The sequence below is a fragment of the Protopterus annectens genome, chromosome 7.part0 (assembly GCF_019279795.1).
Source record: "Protopterus annectens isolate FY-2018-M chromosome 7.part0, PAN1.0, whole genome shotgun sequence".
NCBI lineage: Eukaryota > Metazoa > Chordata > Ceratodontiformes > Protopteridae > Protopterus > Protopterus annectens.
This window is the reverse complement of record NC_056739.1, coordinates 1,328,493,711-1,328,518,794: the sequence shown is the minus strand read 5'-3', so window position 1 is coordinate 1,328,518,794 and position 25,084 is coordinate 1,328,493,711. Positions and strand designations below refer to the sequence as shown.

General features: G+C 39.7%; 2 protein-coding genes across 3 annotated transcripts in view; both read right to left on the bottom strand.

Moving 5' to 3' along the window:
- Nucleotides 1-25,084, bottom strand: part of LOC122807038 (cell migration inducing hyaluronidase 1) — a 378,711-nt gene that overhangs the window by 196,811 nt on the left and 156,816 nt on the right. The window lies entirely within an intron of this gene.
- LOC122807037 (cell surface hyaluronidase-like) overlaps nt 12,499-25,084 on the bottom strand; it is a 615,869-nt gene continuing 603,283 nt past the window's right edge. Inside the window, exon 25 of the mRNA XM_044077936.1 lies at nt 12,499-12,888. Within this exon, the coding sequence (XP_043933871.1) occupies nt 12,698-12,888 (191 nt within the window). The 3' untranslated portion in view covers nt 12,499-12,697. The remainder of the gene's footprint in view (nt 12,889-25,084) is intronic.

Genomic DNA, 25,084 nt, shown 5'->3' with positions numbered 1-25,084 from the left:
TTTAAACTTAAGCTTACACCATCAGTTTTTTTGATTTTAGATGTCACAGCTAAAGACTGACTGGCTAATACTAAAGAATATTTTTTTTTACATTATCTTTGGCATACCGCTGCCAAATAATAAAGGGCTACTCATGTTGAATGCAATTTACTTCATCTCAATAAACATAATGAAAAGGGTGAATGAAAAGAAGGGAACACATGACACCATTCAAGAGGTCATGGGGCAGATAGGGTATAGTGTAAGTGGGAGGGATAGAGGGTAGATCATCTCCTTCTGTACCAAGCAAATGTGACAAGAAATGCACTGCTAAGAAACCTCAGCCTAGGATCATCTCAATGCGTTTTTCACCATTGTTTCAGCAGTACAAAAATATGTTTTTACAAACAGATATATAACTACACTGAATAGATTATATTAAAAAAGCAAATACATAACTAAATTTATATACTGTACTCGACAACACGGTGAAAAGAGCTGGAATACTTTGTCAGCAGAGTTCCTTTTTTCTGATGTCAAGGATGAAGTCTACAAAAACAACTTGTACACTGCTTTTCATGACGAATACTGTATTCACATTCAATTAATCATTCCTGTCAAGCTATGACAGTATTTAATACAATATTTCTGAGTCTGTTTAATAGTATGTGAACTTTGATGACAATAATGAAAAGTGCTGAAAACATATCCTTATGTGACTTAAGCAGTTATTCAAATATATCTTGTTGGCTTATGCTTGTGGGATCTGTGCTCAGACAGCAATACTGTTATTATCAAGCACAGTCTGTCCAGAGGATACTGTAAATTTAAAATTGGCAAAGTACTGTATCTGCAGCAACACATGTTTTTTATTACTAAACAATGAACTGTATCAGGCAAGTATGAAGTCAACAAAAGGAAAGGCATTCGCTATTATTTAAATGCTTGGACCTTTGCTGCCAGAAGTCATTAATTACTTTTCGCATGCAGTACACATCTGGACATATTATAAAAACAAGCTTCTGTGCTACAGAATGCATGGATATAATACTTCAAACAGCATGTCTGTCTCTCTGCATGTACACAAATACATGGATATGATGACGCACATTTACTCAATGTTCATTTTGTTGGCTTTTAGAACCTCTGGCTATAAAAATGATAAGGAACTGAAAGATGGCTTTAGGCGAGCCATACCCCTAACTTACATAAATACCAGATTGCACAAAAGTTAACCAAATGTGAGCTAACCTTTGGATCCTGCAAATATACAGACATATCTATACACACAAACATACATAATAAATACAATATCTGTCCAACATTAGTAATAACAACAGCCATTTGTTAACTAGGTAGGCCAATGGGACATACAGTCGCTTTTCAGGTGAGATCTGGGAGAAATTTATGGTTAAGTGACTTGCTCAAGGTCACACAGCAGGCAAATGAGGCTTGAGAAAATCAAACCCCCCTCTGCACCAGCCATCTAGCTATCTATCTGGGTTCCCATAACAGCAGTCTTCAAATCAGGGAAAATTTAAGCATGATGTGGGGAGGGGGGGAATATATACTAACTGCAAAACTGCCCTATTTCTGAGAATGTAGTAGGGGTATAGGGGCAGCTCCTCACATAGGGATCATATGCATAAAATGCTTTTTAGGTGTTAACACCCTGTTTTTCACTTTGCTGTTATGCTTCAAGGATCATTGATCACTTACTTTTTCATATTTTTGAGATTCACACTTTATAGTCTTGAAATTCTAATAGGGTGCCACATGTTGTACAGTATATAGTTACACTGTATATATAATGTGTGTATGCTGGGTCTATATTACGTTATTGCATCCTGATAACATCGAACACCACAACACCAACACACAAAGCCCAAACCGCTAATATGTCGAACCCCCTAAACCGCAAATTTTCAAATCTCAAACCGTCATAGTTGACCAACACCACTGCGCGCTACATACTACATACACAAACATAATAAATAAAACACATACATACACAAACCAAACCATACTTCTAACACTACATTAAACCTTACATACAATACTATCTATGCACTTACCTTAACCTGCACTCTAACCCTAAGGTCCGTAACTATCGCACATTACCCTACAGACATATACCCAAACAAAACAAATAATCCACACACATACAGTTAACAAAACCCTACTTCTAACCCTACACTAAACCTTACATACATTACCTATCTATGCACTTACCTTAACCCGCACCCTAACTCTAAGGTCCATAACTATCGCACACTTACCTTATGGAGCTATACCACAGATGGGCCAACCATCACACTTCGACAGTTCGCGTTTCGCAGTTTTGTATATTCGCCGTTACCATCGTTCGCACTTTACGTGTCGGTCTTCTGGTGTTCGACATTACCGAGATTCGACAACGTAATATAGACCCGTGTATGTTATGTAGTATATGCAAATGCTCTATATACAGTGTGTGTGTGTGTATATATATATATATATATATATATATATATATATACACACACACATATATACACACAGATAATCCTTTTTATATTTATATGTAGCTATACCTAGACACATATATAAACAGGGAGAAAAAGAGAGTGAAAGAGCTAATATATATATATATATATATATATATATATATATATATATATATATGTATAGAGATATAGATATATATTAAAACTGATAACGTTCTTGGAGGAATAAACAAAGACAATGACTAAATACTGTTTCTCAGAATGAAACCTCTTAAATGTTCATAAGTGAAATGTATGGCGACAGAAAAGATACACAAAACATGTTGCATGACAACTAAAAAATGTCTTTCTTGATCCAGAACAACTGATTCTTTGCATAGAAAAAAGTAACCCATAAGTTCAGCATATATTTTGTTTAAAAACCTATCTATTAGGTGGTGCAATGGTGCAGCAGTTAGCATTGTCACCTCAAAGCAAGAGGTTCTCTGGTTTCATTCTTGGCTGGGTGCCTTCTGTGCAGAATCGGCATGTCCTCTCTGCATTCATGTGGGTTTCCTCCGGGTGCTCGTTTCCTCCCACATTTCAAAGATAGGTTCATAGGTTCATACTAGGCTATCTGCCCTAGGGCATTTATAAGCCTAGCCAGAGTATGTTTGGCTTTCGCCACCCATTTTAAATTAATTTTGCTATGCCCTTTTTCAAGGTTAGTATACTGTGCCTCTGTCTAACAGTGACACAGAAGTGATACCCGGGGTAAACCTATGATCTTCCATCCACTCATCAAGATTCCTCTTGAAGAGAGTCAATGAGGGACTCTGCCTAACCTGGACTGGGATTTTATTCCATAGTGAAGGGAGCCTCTGGGTTATGAATCTGTCCCTCCAGCATGTCCTATTTATTTCAGTGCTGAGGTTCAAGTCTCTCGAGCGTGTAGCTCAATGGGATTTGGATTTTTTGAGGTGCAGCATGTCCCTTAATTCCAGGTTGGACATGGCCTTATACGTCAGGCACAGGTCACCTCTGAGCAGGCGGTATGCCACTGAGTAGAGCTGGAGTTTCTTTAACCGGGTAGCATATGGCATCTGTTTGAGCCCTTTGATCCTCTTGGTGAGGTACTTTTGGGGTCTTTCCAGTTGCTGCAGGTGTTTGGTAAGGTACATCCCAAAGGGGCATTGTACTCGATTATGGGCCTGATGAGGGATGAGTAAAGAGGCACGATGACCTCTCCTAATCTAGATGTGAATCCCTTCATGATTAGGTGGGCTATATAAAATGTTTTTCTAACCACTTTGGCCACGTGGTTGTCAAATGAGAGATTGCTATCAACTTGGGTCCCCAGGTCCCTAATGACTTCTTCTGTACTTAATGGATTACCACCTATGTGGTAATTTGTGGGCACTTTGTTTTGCCAAAGGGATGACTATACATTTTTGGCGTTTAGCTTGAGGCCATGGCTCTGGCACCAGTTGTCTGTTTCTATGAGGCCCTTTTGGGGGATGCTTGTGTCGGCTGGAGAGTCGAATATGGCCAGTTTGCAGTCATCTGCGAACTTGGTCAGCCACAGTCCTTCCGTGTTGGCCTGTACCTCGAAAAATATATACCAAACAAGAGAGGTCCCAGGACTGAGCCTTGTGGGACGCCACTTGTAACTGGTTTGGAGTCTGACATGGCTCCAGCAATTCTAACCATGTGGGTTCTGTCCTTGAGCCAGTTTGCAACCCATCTAGTGACATAGGGGCTTATATTTAAGCTGGTGAGCTTATCTATAATGCCTGAGTGGGGTATTGTATCAAAGGCTTTTGCGAGGTCCAGATAGGCTGTGTGGACCACCTTCCCTTCGTCAATGGCCTTGGTGACTGTTTCAAAGAAGTCAACCAGGTTTAAGAGATGTACATCTGGAGCATTTCTCTCCAGGCTCTGCTGAAAATGCGCTCTGTCCCAGTCTGACTTTTACAATAAACAAATGTTAAATAAATATTACAATCCACTTTTGTTACTGAATTTTTAAGTAAACAGATTTAAATTATAAGAAAGCCCTTAAAATGAACAAACTCAAGCAAATAGATTTAAATGTACTGACTTGTACTTTACACTTACCAGACACCTTCTCATTATTTTTTCCTGCAATCCTACATTCTCCATTTTGTGAATAATCATCATGCATCCTTTGATGAAGACATGTATTGCAAAAGCTTAACCACATCATCTGTTTGGGTCACTTGTGGAATTGTCTGTTGATGGAGTCATTGGCATGTTTGAAATTGGGCCACTTAAAGTAAAGGGAGAAGGTGATTTATTTCCCTATTCTCTGAGTTTATATGATGTCTGAGATAATATGTTTGGAGAAAGGAGTAAGAGCTTGTTACATTTTGTGTTATTGACAATATTTTGCATTTTTGATTTTTTTTTTTTTTTGCAATACTTCAGTTCTGAGGTGGAAAGGCCTGATGTTATATTAGGATCCTGTACTTTGCTTTATACTTTTTCTTGCCATCCTACTAACCATCAGCTCCTCTGGTGATTGATCAGTAATTGTTCCCCTATTTTACCAGCATCTGACCCATAATGGGGCAATAGTTGACTGTGTCTTCTGGAGGACCATTGTCATTGAAGTTACTTTGTATGGCTTGCACCCCTTATTTCAGCAAGTCTCACAATGTTGGACCTATGGTATGGCTTGCAACCCTTATTTCAGCAGGTCTCACAATGCCAGACCTATGGTATAGCTTGCGCCCCTTATTTCAGCAGGTCTCACAATGCCAGACCTATGGTATAGTTTGCACTCCTTATTTCAGCAGTTCTTACAATGCTAAACAAATCGCACATTTTTCCACACTGATTTCTACCTACAGTGCAACTGTACTGCTTTGCAGGCCAAAGCACACACTCTTTTTGGGCCAGCTCCTTAGTGCATCATTGTACCTAATTCCCATTATCACCTCCAACTGGGATGGTGGCCTCTAGCTGCTCATTCCCATCCACCCCCATCTGGCTTCTCCAGTGCTCAGACGCTCTACTCAAACCTGAGTGACTGGGGATGCATTCAGGCATCTGTCCTATACCTGAAAACTGACTACTTCTTTTATGTTTTTGTAATCATGCCTCATAATTACATTTACAACACAAACAATAAAAAAATAAGATAGTTTGAGCTCTAAATTAAGAACAAACAATTTCTGGAAATACCAGTTTTCAGTCATATGTCCTAGAAATGCATGTAAACTAACTAATTCTTTCTGCCAGAGTGATTTTTGAAGTTATGTCACCTTTGAGGCTAAATGCTGATTTGATTTCTAGCTTGCACATTTAAATTAATCTGAGAACTGACATACAACTATGAATGACTATCATTGTGAAAAAGAAAAGCCCTGTAAGTCTTCTAAAATGGAAATTGTCAGTCCAGGGACATAACTGAAATTTCCTCACTAAATTTCAATATACTGCAATGGAACTATCAGTATATGGTGTCCTTATGTACTACATGACCTTAAGATCATCTGGTTCATGTCCTCAGTCACTAAACCAGTCAGTAAAGCACATCTGTTTCTTTTATGATGCAAGCTGAGTGAACCTAAATTTACCCGTAGTCTGTATGAAGAAAATGCTATACAATTGTTAATCCTTTACTTTTTACCATTTGCATTCCCTGTGTTTCATTCATTCTGTTGTTCTGCCATTAATCCAATGACGGATTCCAGACAGACAAAGTCTGTTTTGGTACTTGCTAAGTGAAAAGCCAAGCCTCAGCATCCCATTGCAGATTATGACTTCTTTACTGCGCATTGAGGTTACAAATGGTCACTTTCAACTCCTTGATTTGAAGTCATCAGTTGTTGCATTTTACAGGAATCATAGTTTGTCCAGTTTCTATGCACACAAACCACACCAGCAGTGATTTCTTTCTTTCATTTTTTTTTTTCAAGTTTCCCTTTTCTGCATGGTTGTGTGATCATGGAGTTAGTACATTTAAGTAAGGCATTTATGCGAGGTGAAGTCACACATATCAGGTTGGGGAGTGGAGAAGGACTTGCCCCTTCTAAAAACGATTTAGGAAAATATGTCAGTTAGAACGTCTGACCAGTTGTTTTCATCTACTTTAATCTTCAAGGGTTAGGTGAAGGTGGAAATCAGGACACAGACACATACATGCACAGTTTCATAATAACACCTAAAGGCACACTGGAGGACTTACAATTCAATGTCTTACCACAGTATCCAGTAAAAAGCTACATAGACAGTGGTAGGATGTGGAGATTGTGAACAGAACTCAAGCCAGTAGCGAGAAAGGCACAGTGAGCCAACTGTTTTAACCACTACATTGCATTTCCATAAATCTTGTATTATTCAAGAAATTTCTATACCTACTTGTTCAGTGATATAGTATAAGACAGATGACCCTGTACTGCAGATGAATCTCAAAGAAACTAGTACTGTGACTATCTTCATTGGCATGTCATGCCAGGCTGACTGAAATAAAATATAATAAGGGTATGGGCAAGGCATTTGAGTTTTTCTTTAGCTAGGGTATATTTCATTAGATGTGCAGCAGAGTCCTTCTTTAGGATGGGCTATGTTTTTTAACTGTGGAAACTGACTTGAGATTTGTTATGGCCAGTGTCTTGCATATCTTACTGAAAATATGTGTTCTGAGACACTTTAGATGCAGTTTTAAGTGGTCTAGACTTAAATAGCTCTTCATACTAATGTGAAGAATCAGTTCTTCAAATCAGAAAAAAACAAATATCAGCTGAAATGAAAACAAATGTTCAAGATGGCATTCCAAGAACTTCACAAGATAAATATTATCTGAAGGGGAAATGTACCCACAACCGCTCATGTGGTGAGATATGACCCTGCTTTCCCCACTTTATTGTAATCTGCAAAATTCCAATACTGCAGTAATAACCACTGGAGTATTAAATTTGATTCACTAATCATAAGGAAAGAAATGAATGACATTTCATTTGCTGAACTGTACAACTCGGAATGGGACTTCTTCCTTAACCTTTGGAACTCGCAGATGTTAAATATATGTATCAATGTATGCACAGCAAGTACCCTATATAGTGCAGCTAACAAGATATTAATTGCCATAGTAGTTCTTTTTCTGGCCTGTCCTCAGTATCTTTTGTGGTGCTCTCTATAATAGCAAGACAGCCTGAATGGATGTGAAAAAACAGAATTCTTCTCAGGATTTGGCAAAAGAAATATGTGGGACTTCAGATGGATGACAAATTACCCCAATTCTGTGGCCATATATAGTCTTGGAGGCATCAAACAAGTGCACATACACCTTTTGGATGTATAGGGAATAGTGGAAATACTGCATCAATCTAGTCTGGATGAATGATATCTTAAAGATCTGATAAACTCTTCTTGATATTTTTTTTTCTTTTTTTTGTCAGCTGGAACTAGTTTCTTGGTTACTGACACAGTAATTTAGTATTAATACTTGTGGCCATCTGTCATGGAAGATAAAATAAAAAATGCTAGACTATAAAACAGTAGCTTATAACACCATGTTATAAGCCTTTTGAAATTTTAAGGAAGTACTTCCTGTCTATAATTCAATACACACACATGTCCAAAGACACATAAATATGTATGTACACAACCGCCCAACTTAATCTCTTAAAACCTGATGATTTATGCTAGATAAGTAATCAACATAAAAATGTGCTTGCAAATAGATACAAGTGCTTCAAAAGAGGTAAAAGAGTATCCATTTGTTTCTGCGCATAAACAGACATTAAACTTACTCTCCGAATCTCATTGCTCCATACAATTCTCCAACCCTACCACTCTTCCAGACCACTACGCTCCTGCAACAAAAATCTACTCCAGATCACCAAAGCCAAAAACTCAGCAGGTAAAGCACTATTTTCCTGCGCTATACCAAAGCTTTGGAACAACCTTCGCACTACCATAATTACCCTTCCTTCCTGCAGTCTTTTCAAGACTGCACTTAAATCTCACCTAAGTTCTCACTGGCTTTGTCCTTGTTCAAACCCCGTCTAATAACCCCTCCTTTCCCAGATTTAGATAGAGTATCCCTTCTATCACTATAAAACTGAACTGAAGTTTTTCATTTGGTCTATTATTATTGTTATGTAGTTACTGTTTAGATAATTTGTAGCGCTGTGTTTTACTTCTTATTTCTCAATGTTGTAACTAGAGCTTACTACTCAATTGTACCTAATTTGCTCCTGTATTTCTCCATGTCATGATCACCTCTACTGTATACATACCGTGATTGTTATCGTTTACCATCTACCATGTCTTTCTGTGGAGCTTCTCTCCTTGGGCCTCTGCTGAAAAAGGACGTGTCCAGTCGGAATTTCCCGGTAAATAAATAAATAAATAAATAAAATACTCATATAAAACTTCATGACATCTGAAAGCTGAACATTGTACAAAAAAATGCTTATAACTACACAACCCATACATATACTTATGTAAACCAGCTGAGCAATGCCAGTTTAAATAGCAGAATTGCTTCCCTTAGCAGTTTAAAAGAAAGTAAAAATCTCAGCAGCAGATACAGGTGGTGAAAAAGATGTTTTATCTCTTCATGAACAAAAATGCTATTATCAGATTTCCTAACAAAGGTATGTTTAGGATAAGTCTCTTACAGTTCTGCATTATAGTCGGCTGAAACAATCCAATGCTGTTATAATAGAAAATAAGGACAACAACATTTTACTGCTGTATAGTCTCCACATGCAAATGCTGGACACATACTCAGAAGTGTGTTTTGATGTCATACAGCGTTACGAGATACATGGATGCCAGACAGCAATGATGCAGCAAGTTTTAAGTATCCATGGAATCACTGAAGGATATCACCTACTGTAAAGTCTGGTTTGATCCCACTATCCCAGACATTTTAGTGGTCAATTAGACTGTGGCACTAATGCCACCAGTTTTCGTGCTGTTCGAGTGCATGTATGACTTTATCAAGCACAGTATCCTGCTCAGTTCATACGCATTAACGTTTAGAATCTGCAAGTCACATCATGGCTTTACAGGACTTAGAAAAGCTGTCTGGTATTGTACTTACTTAATACAAAAAGTCCAGTTAAGTATAAATACAGCTGCTTGCCTCTCACGGCCAAAACTTACAGATAATGAGAAACAGCATACTGGTTTTCCAACACACAGCTGAAAAACAGACACCACTGTATAAGTCACACTGGTTTTCCAGCACACAGCTGAAAAACAAACACCATAGTATAAGTCATTAAAAAGGTCTTGTGGCTGTACAGAGCTCATCTAAGAAAGCATATAGAGAGAACAAACACAATATAAACAATGTAAAAAGAGCAAAGGGTTTGCCAACAACTCATGTCTGGAGAGACAAAATTACCTTACTATCTAATCCTTGAAGTTGCAGCCTTACAAAAGTTATGAGATCAGTCAAGTACAAGAAAGATGTGTCTCACTGAAAACAAGACAAGGAGTGAGGACATGAGACAAAGGGCGAGGGAAGGAGAAGCAAAAGTAAGCTGAGAGTAGGTATTTCTCTTCAGAACGTACACAGATAAATTTAATGCCACTCAAGACAAAAAGCAGTGAAAAATATAAAATATATTGAAGGCATAAAGGCAGCATTATGAAATGGGATGAAAAAGATAATGTGACTGTAAACTGAAGTGTGAAGCAAAACTTAAAGATCCGATAGTACAGCAGACCAGGTAGGGAGACAGCTCTCCTTTGCAGAAAAAAATCAATGTTAGACTTAAGGACTCAGATATGCAAATACAAGCACCAGTATGCAATTGTGTTTCTGCCGTCATCATTTGCACATTGCTAGGCTCATGTACTCACCTGTTTGTATGACGCTATCTCCCACCTTCTTCCCAGGTAACTGAGTATGAATGCTTTGCAGTCCCACTCCAAGTGAGGACACCAATTCTTCAGATGCTTAATACTCACTGTCTGGGCAATCCGCATGCTGTGTTCTGCAACCATATGCAACTAGCATCAAAGATGAATGCACCTTCACTATCTCAGTCAATCCTATTTCCTTTTCCTTTAAGAAGTTGATGAATCAATCTTTAATAAGAAATGAATAAGCTAGCATGGTGAGCAAGTCAAACACATCAAGGATTTTTTTATGTATGAATTAAACTGTTATACATTTAGGAAGATCTATGGATAAAGTATGGACTTGAAGAGCATTTTTACAGGAAGCCGAGAAGGACAATGATTCAGATGTGGTCATCGCATCTAACCTGAATAAAGTGTCTCCATGGCCTTTGCTACTAGACTGGTAGGTTGTACAGCAAACAATTGCATTCCTTCATTGTACAGTACTGTGGGAAGTCTACGCTTTATACACTGTGTGATGTTCTTAAGGTCTTACAGATCAGGATACAACAGAGGAAGTGTGTAGAAGAGATTCTCTAAGATGGCTACATGGATACAGGGCACAATGCAGACATGGTCTGAAATAACAAAGGATAAACATGATATTTATGTATCTTAGTAGCACAGATCAACATGTAGATAACATAAGACAGAGGAGCAGCAGAATAAGGAGATTAAATATGTAGCAGATAAAGTACGAACAATCCAAACCTATCTCACGGAAGTACATCTCTAAACACATGGTGGTTGGACCTGTGACAACCGACCACAGAATGTACTGAAATGTATGTCTGCATTCAGTTTCAGGGAAGCTTGGAATATACAGAAAATGAAAGGAATGAGATGGGGGCAGGCACTACTAAGACTTGTGGTGGCACTATAAGCCATTAGCGTTCTCGTCTTCATCAGTTTCTTTTCATGTTTCTGTTTTACTCATTTCTTTTTATTAACAAAAAAGATGAAATGATCCCAAAATGCACTTTTCTCTAGCAATGACCCCGGCACACAAAAAGTAAGTATAGGAATATATTTCAAAAGCTGCAAAAGCATACAGCAGTATTTGATTAAATCAAATTACTAGCTGAACAATATTTCTGCTGCATAAAGAAGACAGTAACTTGTCTGCAACAGACAACAATTACTATGAAAAATCTTTAAAATAATTTTAGCAATAGTATTACTGCAGAGGGTTGCAGTAAAAGCCATCTCAAAAAGTAGGTATGTGTGGCCCAGTGGAAAGTGGGTCACTCCTATTTATGAAAAAATACTAAACAAAAGTAATCAAACATATAAATGAAGGCAAATAAAATAACACACTACTTAGTAACTTTGGAAAGGCTGCATGATACCACAGGAATCATTTGAATTAATTTTAACCTTGGAGAAAGGAATTAATGTCTAAATGTTCTACAAATGCCAACAGATGCATTTAGTTTTGCATATTGTTTGAAAATTACATTAACACATTGGTGAATATTTTTAAACTTTATGTCCCCAAGGTGTTCTTGGGAAATTGGTGTCACAGAGCACTAAAATATCTGACAATAGACATACAGTAGATTTCACTACATATTAAAGCTCATTCAAACTATGCCGAAGTGCAACTGGAAGGCATATTGTGCTTTTTTGATATTTAAAGGTTTGGCTGATATGGATCATGACAAAATGTCTCACACTGTGTACTGAATATAAAACACGGGAATTTTCTTATTGTTCACTACCCCCTGAATAAAACAGTGCTGGAAGAGGAACACTATTTTCCAGCAAAATGCAAAAGGGTGTGGGGGCAGAATTCTTTCTGGCCTTATAAAAGTGGATAATTTGATATCCTTTTATTGATTCCATGGGTCTTCTGAACTGCTGTGTTATACAATATTATCTGGTGTTGAGCACCTATAAGACATGCTCACTAAAAATATTAACAGTCAGACAAAACAGAAACTGAATTATTAGATGGGATAATGACTTAACAGTACTTGTCAATTTGCATCCATATAGCAAAAAAAAAAGAAAGAGAGAGAGAGAGAGCACTCTGCATATTTATTATTTATTCTCGGTCATGTCTATGTTTCTTCTGCCGTTTCTCCCCTGTTGATGGGCTCATCTACAGCTACCATTTGCAAGCAAATTTTCAGCGCCGGCGCATTTTTCAGGAGTCTGGATGAACTTCGATTCATGAGGTTAACAGAAAGAAAACACCAAAGCAAAACTAATCTCATTTTTTATTATAATTCTATACAATACATATGTTATTAAATACAAAGTTAGTGATTATTAAACAAATATTTCACATGCGCATAAAAAATCAGTTATCATTTTTTTCCACATGGACACTAAGTTCTGTATTTAGACGTTAGATGTTTCTAATTATACAAATATTTTAATAGTTTTACATCTTTTCCAATTTCTTTTGATTTTTTTGTACATTTGTATTCACTCAGTTCAAGTGGAACATACTGCTGAAGGGAAGCTACTTTCTGACCTGCAGCTCGATTTATAATTTTAATCCAGGATGGCGTCACTTGACCTTTATAACCTAACATAGCAAAACTTCCTATAAAGAAACACAGAGATAAAAACAAAAAGTAGAATGTTAATGTGGACATTGTCAGTAGTTTAAATGCACATACATGCAGACATATATACACAAAATATTCAGATGTATTTAAATACTTCTTAATCAACTAAAATCACTTATGAAGGCAAACTGTAACTGTAAAATTATTTAACTATGAACTTCTCTAAGGGTAGGATGATGCCATTTCAAAGTAGTAGTTTAACAGGCAAAAATAAACAGACTGAATATGCAGGTTACTCTTACCAGTAAGTAAACCACAGACAAATAACATTGCATGTGTTTCTCAGTTTGTCCACCCCTGGCTAGGAACTGAAATGACACCTTTAATTAGGTGAAGTCATGTTTTATGATACTACAGCTAACATAAATTGAGCAATGTGTCTTCATGAAGGTCACAGTCAAAGGACTGCAATTAGGTAATGTAACCAAAAGCAGTCTGTGCAACCTAAAAGAAAGCTATTAATAATACAAGCACTGAAAAAAAGCTCAGTAAATTAGTTACTGCTGGTACTCCATCAAAAATGCTGGACATCAGCAGGAAGTTGGGCAAAACTTCTGTGCACCCTGCAGAAAAGCAGCCTTGTGAGTGCTGGGCCAATGAGATATACAGAAGTAAGGATGCAGGGCATCACAGCTTATGCACTCTAGAGTATGGCAGTGCTATACAGAATAAAAACAAGAGTACACAGAACAGTGCAGCCTGCAGGCCTGTCCCTGCACTAGGTGTATGAGCATTGGAACAGCAGAACACGTACAGGCCACATACTAATAGTAATTTGTAATATACACATCCAGACACACGTGTGTGTGTGTGTGTGTGTGTGTGTGTGTGTGTGTGTGTGTGTGTGTGTGTGTGTGAGTGCGTGCGTGCGTGTGTGTATTGCACTATACATCTCCTGGATGTGACCTATACAACAATGTGTAGACTTCTACACTGAGGGTGCAACACAATTCATAGAAAGTCCAAAATGAATCTGGTAAATTATCCATTCCTGTATACACATTCTCATTTGTATCTTACTCACTGTTATGCTGAGTGGCTGACAGTCACTTTCCTGTAGTATTACAGATCCACCTCAAAAACAGTTGGTAGTATGTCAGTACAGCTGTACACCATCAGGAAGGCCTGGGCTTCTTATGGTGCTTGGTTTCTGTCATCTGTGTGCCCATAGCTGAGTATACATATGTTTATATCTACCTATATCTAGTTCTTGTACCCATACATATATGATTAGATGTGGGTGGACCTGCATGTATTCAGAGGATAACTTGTATAAAGGGTACTTCCAGTATCACACCGTCAGCTTTTCTAATTCTATTTCTTGGCCAGCTTAATGACTTCTATGACTTCTGTCCAGTTAGCAGGCCTCTGTAACTGCACTTTAAACCATGGGTGATTCCATTATTGGTGCATGGCTTAAGAAATGCATAAATAGTATTACTCCCCATCAGCAGGACTGATATCAACTAGTAAATCTGTACTGCATCCTTAATACTACAGTATATGTAGTCATGCCTCAGATTTTTCATGTACTCTTGCTGCATCCATGAATCCCACCTATTCCATTAAGCATGTAAACAATTATTTTTTTAAACTACTTTTGGTCACATTCTGCATTTTTAACCCTGACCATGACATAATTTTCACATAGTTAAGGTATGAATACTACAGTTAACTGTATAATAGTTAGATCACAGGAGAAATATTGTGTGCAGTATGCCACAACTAGCTTTGTTCTGCACTGTGTGCAGTAAGTCAGAGCTGGCTTTGTTCTACATTGTGTGCAGTATGCCAGAACTGGCTTTGTTGTACATTGTGTACAGTATGCCAGAGATGGCTTTGTTCTACATTGTGTGCAGTATGCCAGAGCTGGCTTTCTTCTGCATTGTGTATAAAGTATGCCAGAGCTGGCTTTGTTCTACATTGTTTGCAGTATGCCAGAGCTGGCATTATTCTACATTGTGTGAGTATGCCAGAGCTGGCTTTATTTTGCATTGTGTGCAGTATGCCAGAGCTAGCTTTGTTCTGCATTGTGTACAGTATGTGAGAACTGGCTTTGTTCTACATTGTGTGCACAGTATGCCAGCACTGGCTTTGTTATGCATTGTGTGCAGTATGCCAGAGTTAACGTTGTTCTACATTGTGTGAGGTGGCTTTGTTTTATATTGCATGCAGATTATGCCAGAACTGGCTTTGTTCTACATTGTGTGCACTATGTCAAACTGTTTTTGTTATACATTGTGTGTTTTGGTTTCAAATGACTGTGAGTAGACAGAAGTGAGTTTTATTTTGTTTTGCACCCTTCTCATTTTCAGACTTTGTAGGATCTTGAAGTTGGTATGAACATGGATTGATAATGAGGGGCACAGCCTCCACAGAGTGGGGGTTGGGGGGTGAAAGAGATGTTGCATTCTGCAAAAATTATTGTTTAGGAGTGTTTGAAAGTGCTTCCAGTATCACTGCTAAGGAATAAGATTTTCTGTGGGGTTAGATGTTTAGCAGTGATGGATCACATGCCAATTAAATGAGATGTAATTAAAAATAGTAAAGCTCGAAAAGACATTGCCTGGGGGAAAAAATCTCAGTAGACATGTTTTCTGCAAAATCTGAAGTGAACACATCCACACAGAGAAAAAAACATCAGAAACACCCATTCTTAAGGACCTAAGCTACATCTGAAGACATAAACAGGACATGTTGGAGGGGCAGGTATATGTCTCAAAGATTACCTTCTTTGAAATGCATTTCCTTAAAATTCCTTTGTGTACTGAGACATGTCAACAACAGTTTGGTAAATTTGGGGTAGGCTTGGCTAGGTTTAGATGGTTCTTGGGCTGACAGCCTAGTAACCACCTATGAACCCATGACAAACTCTGACAATGGGTTTCAAAAAAAATGCTATTTTTTTCTAAACTCAAGAAAGGAAAAGATAAAGGCAATGCAAATATGTTTTTCCCAAAAATCCAGATATTCCACATTTATCAGGCTTGATTATATTAATGTAGAATAATGTGTTTTTTAACTAGGGCAAATCAGCTGTTGGCCACCAAATTTTATGTTTTTTTTTTTTTTTTATGGTGACTTTGTTGGCTAACCACTGATTTGCCCTACTTAAACTTTGCCGTTCAATGAAGAGCTGCTTCAACAAATAGGGATTCAGCAAATGGCTACTCACTGAATAGTCTTTCAATAAAGATTTTGTACATGGGGTGAAGGTTTTAGAGCAAGCATAACATATTCCTCCACAAAACACAGTCTGTCTACATTCAAAGAAATCCCCCTATATGTCTAGTATTAATCACTGAAGTTGTAGGTGCACTTTTCTGTTTCTAGAAACTTTGCAGAACTGGTAAGATTTTAGTGTTTCTTCACCAATGATAATCTGTCAATAGGTCATACATTAGCATAATGGTTAAGATGTTCACCTCACAGACACGAGGTACAGGGTTTGATTCTCACCTTTGAGGGAAGTTGGCTAGGCTTAAAATGGTCAACATGGACAGCGAGCTTAGTACTAACCCATGAAGTAGTTAGAGCTAAAACTGTTTAATTTTAAATGTGAAGCATTTGGCATACAGTAACATACTCTGAAGCAAAAACTTTTATTAGAACTACATAAAACTTCACTGACTGTGAAGTTTTATGTAGTTCAAATAAAAGGTTGGTGATTTTATCTTGGCAACACTGTTGTGCTTTTTTATTTTTATTAGTTATTTTCATTTTTGGAATTCACTGAAGCAAAAACTGTTACTATCACTATAAAACACACACACACACACACACACACACACACACACACACACACACACACACACACACACACACACAAAATAAAGAAGTACTCTTACACATGGGTTCGGAGCCGAGTCATCAGCTCTGAGTCGGCCGCTTTACTAGCTAAAGATCTCAAAGTAGCTCGAGGCCTGGCCCCTATCCTATGGTGCTTTTTGTCCTACCTCAGATCTAATTTGCTGAACTCAGCATGAGCAAGTATAACTCACTAAATACTCCAGTCGGAGTAAAAACGTCTCAGAACAAGACTACCAGACCCCAAGTCTACTCACTCTTCGAGACCCTGGAGAGGGAAGGTGGGTGGGAATGTAAGAATAAAGGCGAGATGAACAACTCACATGGAACGTTATGGTAAGTACATAACTTCTTTATGTGAAGTTGTTCAATCTCACTGTTTATTCTTACACATGGGTAGCATCCCAAGCACCCTAATCCTGGGTGGCTCAAGGGAGTATATTCCTGAGGACAGTGGAACCAAAGGAAACCCTGTCCCTGGAGGCCCTGTCCACTTTGTAATGAGTTATAAAGGTATGAGGCTTAGACCAAGTGGCAGCTGTACACAGTGTCTAAAGGTAGACGAGCTGTAAAAGCAGAAGAGATGGCTCTAGTTGAATGGGCCTTCACACCATGCTCTAATGTTTGGTTCGCTGAAGAGTAGATAAGTATGATGCAGTCAGTTAACCATTTGGAAAGGGTAACTTTAGAAACTGGTAATCCTTTCTTAGCATCAGCAGAAGATACAAACAGTTGGTCAGATCTTCTAAATTCCTTTGTCCTGTCCAAATAGAATTGTCTGTGGATATCAAGTTTATGTAACATGCACTCCAACTGATTAGAATGATTACTGAAAATGGTTGGAAGTTCAATAGTTTGGTTCAGATTGGTCTCAGAACACACTTTTGGCAGAAATGAAGGATTAGTCTGCAGTGATACCCTGTCTGGATGGAACACCAAATACGGGGGTTTGACAGAAAGGGCTTGAAGCTCAGATACCCTGCGTGCTGAAGTAATGGCCACCAAGAAAATAGTCTTCCAAGAAAGAAACTTCAACTGACAGGATGATGCAGGCTCAAAGGGGGGAAGAATAACACATGACAACACAAAATTTAGATTCCAGGGAGTAAAGGGATGTCTAACAGGTGGCCTAAGATGAATGGTGCCCTTAAGGAAGGCCCTACATAATCTGTGAGATATTAAATTAGAGCCTTCAGCTCCGAGGTGGAAATTCGAGATGGCAGCCAACTGAACTCTAATAATGGCAGCTGCAGCACTTTCGTGGAAAAGCTTAGATAGGAATTCCAGGATACTAGCAATCAGGGCAGCATAAGGATCAATGTTATTTTGAGAGGCCCAAAAAGCAAATTGCTTCCATTTGCTAGCATACAATTTTCTAGTAGAAGCCTTATGTGAAGATACAAGAATGTGTTGTACCTCCGAAGAAAAATCGTGTGACCTGGCTAGGTAGGGAATTGCAGCAGCCAAGCTGTCAGTTTGAGGGAACAAAAGGAGGGATGGAGGGCCCCTGACGAATGTGTCAGTAGGTCTGGGACTGGGTCCAGAATCCAACCTTCCCCCAATTGATAGAGTCGAAGGAAGGGCAACCAAATCTGATGAGGCCAAAGAGGGGCTATTAAAATTGCAGTCCTTCCCAGGGTTTTGACTTTCTGCAAGAATTTCAGAATCAGGGGTATAGGTGGAAAGGCATACAGGAGTCCCGGGGGCCAATCGTGTATGAGCGAGTCCCTTGGGCTTTCCCCTGGTGGGGGATTTAGGGCAAAGCAGCTTCTGCATTTGGCATTCATAGGGGATGCAAACAGGTCACAGCAAGGCTGGCCCCATCTGTGGAAAATCTTCTCCGCAACTTCATTTTTGAGAGACCATTCGTGCGGTAGCAGAATGGCCCTGCACAATTTATCCGCTATCACGGTGGATTTCCCCGGGATATGCACTGCTATCAGAAAGTGCCCAGTGGACACAGCCCACTGCCAAATTCTCAAGGCCTCTTGACACAGGGGGTAAGATTTGGTTCCCCCTTGCTTGTTGATGTACCAGATTACTGACATGTTGCCCATCTGTATCGCAATCATCCCTAGAGGCAGAGAGTCGTGGAAGTTCTGCAACACCAAAAACACCACTCTCCGCTCCAGAACATTGATGTGCAACTGTGACTTTGTCTCCGTCCAGGTGCTTTGGGCTGTTCTTACCTTAAAAAGCCCCCCACCCACCCACCCTATCAGAGAAGCGTCCATGGTCACCATGGCTGACAGCAGGGAGAGAACAAATGGTCGACCCAATGTAACATGTTGGCTGCTCAACCACCAGCAAAGATCCTTTTTGCAAGATTCCATAATCACAATCGAGAATGACATAGCAAGTTGTTGGTATGACCACTGGGTGAATAGTAACCATCGAAGAATCCCTCATGTGCATACATCCCAGAGGAACTGCTATGAGCATAGCTCCATGGTGCCTAGGAGTTTCAGTACTTGATGGGCCGGTTCCTTTCTTCTCTGCAGAATGTCCAAGACCTGATTTTGGAGAGTGGCTATTCTGTCCAGGGGAAATCTTACTGTGGCACTGGTAGTGTCTAGTTCTGCTCCGATAAAGGAGATACACTGCGATGGTGACAACACAGACTTTTTAAAATTGATAGTGATGCCTAACTGAGGGCAGATGTTGAGAGAGTGATCCCTGGGCAGAATTAGTTGATGCCTGGAGGCAGCAGTGAGGAGCCAGTCATCCAGATACGGAAACACTCAGAATCCTAGATGCCTCAAGTGACCCGTAACCACTGCCATGCATTTGGTAAACACTTTTGGGGCTGTTGTGAGTCCAAAGGGCAGTGCTCAGAATTGGAAGTGACTGGCTCTCAGCCAGAAATGCAGATAATCTCTGGATGGCCTGACCATTTTGATGTGGTAGTACACATCCCTGAGATCTACAGAGCACATCCAATCGCCCACTCCAAGGAATGGGAAAATAGACTGAAGCGTGACCATCTGGAACTTCTCCTTCTTTACAAATGTGTTGAGTCTGCTGAGATCCAAGATGGGCCTCCAGTCCCTTGCCTTCTTTGGAACTAAAAAGAATCTGGAGTAAGTTCCAGATCCTATCTGGCTTGCTGGGACTGGCTGGATGACTCTCTTTTCCTGCAGCCTCTGGATTTCTATGGCTGCTTGATCCATGAGACTGGGTGGAACATCTGGGATTTTTTTGCCAACAGGTGTATTTTTTAGAAATGGGATGCTTTGTATCCAAGAATCTGTTGTAATTCCTAGCCAGGCATCTGGATAGAAAGCCAAGTGACCCCCGACTGCCTCCAGAGAAGGACAGTCAGGCCTCCTTTCAGGAGGGCTGATAGGGCTTACCAAGGAACTGATTCCTGTTGCCCTGGTTCTGCAGACCCTCTCTGCTGCCAGGGCAGCGTCTTCCATTATTGCCCCCTCACTCTGCCCTTGGAGGGGGGTTCACTACAAGTGTTCTGGAAAGCTCCTTGGGACTTTTGGAACCACATTTTCCCACCTTTCTGCCTTTTGAGGTATGGTCTGCTAGGGGTGGAAAAACAGACTCCTACAGCAGACAGAGTCTTTCCCTCCTGCTCACACCTAGTGAGGGTCTCCTTGACTTTGGGCCCAAGCAGAGAAGAGCCATTGAAAGGAATGTTGACAAAGGAAGACTTGAAAGCTTCCGCAAAGGAGCATAAGCGCATCCAGGACTGACTCCAAACAGCTATCGCTGAACCCACTCCCCAACTCAAACCATCGGCTGCATAGGAAATGAGCCATGTACGAGTTCACAATGGAGTCAAGGGTATTAAGTTGTGCTGTCACTTTGTCAGAGACAGCTCTATCTGTATTACCCTGCAAAGTATCTCCAAGCTCTTTCAGGAGATCTCTTTGAAGACAGGTAAAATGAGTCAAATAGTTAAGCAATCGCATAGCAAATGTTGCAGAACTAAATATGCATTTCCCATATCTGTCCATCATCCTAAAATTCCTATTAGGAGGATGGGCAGTAGAAGAGGTTTTTGACCTATCTTTCTTGGTGGCGGCTGACACCACCATGGCATCAACAGGGACTCCCTTAGTGAGGAACAGCTTGTCTTGGGGGGAGGTGATAAACTTGCTGGGCCTACGATGGACCGGTTCCATAGTATCGGGGACTCCCACGCCCTTCGAGCAACCAATTCCATCAACTCGTTGAAGGGTGGAGTCACCCAGGAGGTGGAAGGTTGAGACCCATAGGCCTTCAGGAGCACCGACTCATCCTCAGAAGGGCTAATGGGCTGCCAGTCACCCCTCTGCTTCAGGACTTCCAGGATATCTGCAAAGGAGATATCCTCTGAGGGGGACCGTGGGGACCCTTCCGATTCCTCTAAGTCGGTGTCTGATGTCAAAGACTCCTGTGGGGGATGTAAATGCCTCCTCTTGCATAATCTCTTCTTGGGAACCTCATCAGTGGGGGCTTCTGGTGAGGTCTCGGTAGAGCAAGGGTCACCCAATGGGGTTACCTGAGGCTCCGGGTCTCGATGGTTCATAGGGACCTGTGATGTAGAGGCAGAAAGCGGCACTTTAGGGGAGGAACAGGAAGGACCCAATGAAGTGCGTGTCTTAGACGACATAACCCTCCTCATGACATTGAAGGCACCACTGCTCCGACCCGAGGAAGTTGCCGGTTCTGAAGAAGATGACAACTTCCCCGGTGCCGGGACAGTGGGCTCCGAACCAGAGGACAGAGCTGAGCTCATCCGTGCTGAAGCCCCAAGAGGAAGTGTCGGAACCAATGCATTGGTTCGACTCTCCCCCCCAGAACTGATGAGAGAGTGTCAGCTCCGAGACTCTTCCAATGGAACTGAAGAAGTGAGGGCTGATGGAGCCAAAGGCACTGGAACAGGCCTTGGCTCCAAAGGCTCCACAACCATCAGATCCTCCTCCTCTGGCTCCAAAAGCCCTGCTCGGTTCGGAGGAGGAGTAGTCACAGCCGATGGGATGGTCTCTGGCCTCGAACCCTGTTGGGTCGAGGCTGATAGCAATTTAGCCAGTGCCGGGTTCTCCAGAAGGCTCTGCACCACCCGGTCCACATCCACATCAGAAAGGGTCCTTGAAGAACGAGTCGAAGGAACTGAAGATGCCACCAATTGAAGGATGGGTGACTAAGTTTCGGAGACTGGATCCAAGACAGGGGATTGGCTCCAAAACACCTGCTCGGTGCACGGCTCCAAAGACTGCGGAGAAGCTTGGAGCTGAAGACTTGGGCTCCAAGGACACCTTCGAAGACTTCGACCCCTTCGAAGACTTGGAGGTCTGGTGAGCCTTGTCCAAAGTCTCTTGAAAGTCTGCCTTCAACAAGCCTCTATCTACCAGCTTCCTTCTTTCTAATAAAACTCTACTGCTGAAGGAATGGCAGATAGAGCAAACCTCCTGGAGGTGAACAGGCCCCAAACAATAAACACAATTTACATGGGTGTCCATAATGGACATTTTCTGCTCGCATTTTGGACACTTCTTGAAGCCAGATTTCTGCTTTTCCTTATATTTATATAAAAGGAACAGCTGAGGCCTAAGAGCAACCGCTCTGTAAACAAACAAAATGACTTTAAAGTAAGAATTTAAGAGGCTAACTCACCCAAAACTTATCAAAAGGGAAAATACTTTAGTTATCTAAAGATTTATAAGATTTATAAGTAGAATATTAGACAATAAAACAATAAAGAGAATCTACTGGCCCGAGCTCTCCGACGACCTTGAGATCAGTTGCAGCGGCAAACTAGATCTGGCGTAGGACAGAGAGCATCATGGGATAGGGGCCTGGCCTCGAGCTACTTTGAGATCTTTAGCTAGTAAAGCTGCCGACTCAGAGCTGATGGCTCAGCTCCGAACCCATGTGTAAGAATAAACGGCGAGATTGAACAACTTCACATCATTAGCTTAAAGAAAAAATGCAATGTGTTGCCTAGCATTTCTTATGAAAATTTACTGGCCTGCAAAAGTCTTCCAGCATGGATGGAAGAACATAGGTCTTTTACAAACCTTGAAAGCCACTGAAACATATCCATTAAATAACAATTCAGAATGATAATACTGGTTTTGTGGGGTCTCTTAGTACATGCCAGAATACCAAAATATCAAAACAAACAGTCTCCTTGCATTTCTACAGGCAATGTACAGATCTTCTAATATACACTGTCATGTGATAAGGTATCCACCAGGGAGTTAAATAATATGGCAATATGAAATTCAGGAATAATGAGCATACAATTTAATTTGAGAATTCTTGTGTCCAAATCATTATTTAATAACTTCTTTGATGCTTGAATAATTTTGTTGATTCCTTGATTGCTAGACCTAACATATAGATTATTTAAAATCTGCATATACAATGTCTTTAATATTACTATAATGTGTAACCCTCTTTATCCACTAAATGAAGGTCAGTCCCCTGAAATCTTTACATATCTGCAGTTAACCATTCCTGCTCTTCTGCACTGAATTGAACATGGAGCCACTGATCAATGATTTATTTGCTTAAGTACTGTTTTTTTAAAAAAAATGATATAATCTGACTCTAAAATGCTGTACACTACGTGCTACCATAGTTTTTTTTTTTTTTTTTTGTCAGCTGAGATATTATGGTAGCATCATATTTAGTAACATTAGAGGTACTTAATAAATTACTCCATTCCTTCTTTAAGGAAAACTTGCAAGTACTTAATGACATGTCATAGTCAAATACTTCAGTAAACAGAGAGAACTTCATCCTTTTTCAAAGATTATTATTTTGCTAGCATTTATTCTTTGATCTACACTCTCTGTAAATTTGGGGCAAACAATGCCATTTTAAGAACAAGACAATGACAGGTAGACATTTTTTTCTGCAAGCAAGGTCTGAAAATACTCTCCAATAATTTACATAACTTTAACTTTCTCTCCAAATTGAAAAAAACTTTGAACAGAATTGTACTCACAGTGAAAAAAATCAATGAAAACACATTTAAAACCTAAATAAACTGAAGGCCAGGAGGTAAATATTTTCTTAGATTTGAAAATGTCAAGATTTTTATATTTCATTAGATATTAACAAATTAGAACTTTATTTTTCTTTTTAACAAAATGGAACTATTTACTGTTTTTACACTCACTGATTCCTACCAAGAACCTACCTACCTACCTCATCTTGAAACTGCACTCTCTGAATGTTCCAGCAGCTCAGTTTAAAAGACAGAACAATTTGACTTAGTTTGAAAATCATGCTGACAACAGAGCAGTACTGAAGCAGGGTACTTTGTCCAACATTTTCAGCACACTTGCCTACACAGTGTAGACTACAAGCTAAAACAGTGGTTCTTTTACATACGGGCTAGGCTGATGCCTTCTAAATTTTATATAATTCACAAGTTTTCCTTCAATTCAAACACCCATTTTTAACTATGACTTTTCTTGTGGATATGTCATTGGTAAATCCTCCCTTTCAATTCTAACATCATATCCAAATAAAAGCCAAACACTAAAAATTGGGTGCAGTAAATCCTCCCTTTGAATTCTAAAATCCATATCCAAATGAAAGCCTGACACTAAAAATGGGGTGCAGCATGTCTGGCAAAGAAATGAAAGCATGTTCCCTTCTGAAGTTTATAGGCTATGATTTGATAAGAGCTTATGACCACTAATTGGTACCCTCATTCCTTGCCACAAATTAATTTTATCACTTCTAAAAATGACCTCATCACTGGCCATTTAATGTTCATTGAGATTTAAAAACTTGTATTCATGTTTGCTAAGTCACTGCCCATTATCAACATAATAGCTTCAGTTACCTGCCGAATGTTTTGTTGTATATTTTTATATCCTCTCCCAAAGTTCTATTCTTATATTTGCTGACAGAAGTGTAGAAAATGCAGCAGAACATCAGATAATAAGCTTTTTTTATTTAAGGTGATAAAAATGCCAAAGTAGTCATTATTTATTTACAAAGGAACATTGCATACCCAATATATAAAATAAAAGCTATTTTAACAGGTTTGTAGGTCTATATTAGGCTAACGAACACCAGGGCCTTTTTAAGCCTGGCCGTGCAACCCAACCCAATTGTGTGCCTATGGATCATGAGTGTTTATAAGCAGAGGGCATGTTAGGAAGTTTTTAATAGTTATGTGGGGGGGTATGTTAGTTTACTTACTGTCTGCCTCTGTCACAGATATGGGGGGCAGACCAGGAGTGAATTTCTGATACCTCATCCACTGGTCAAGGTTACGCAAATAGGGTTAGAGACAGACTGCTTCACATGGATGGGTAGCCTGATCCAGAGCATGGGGATCCTCTGAGACACATATCTGTCTCACCAGCATGTCTTATTTATGTCACAAGCAAAATTTAAATCCTT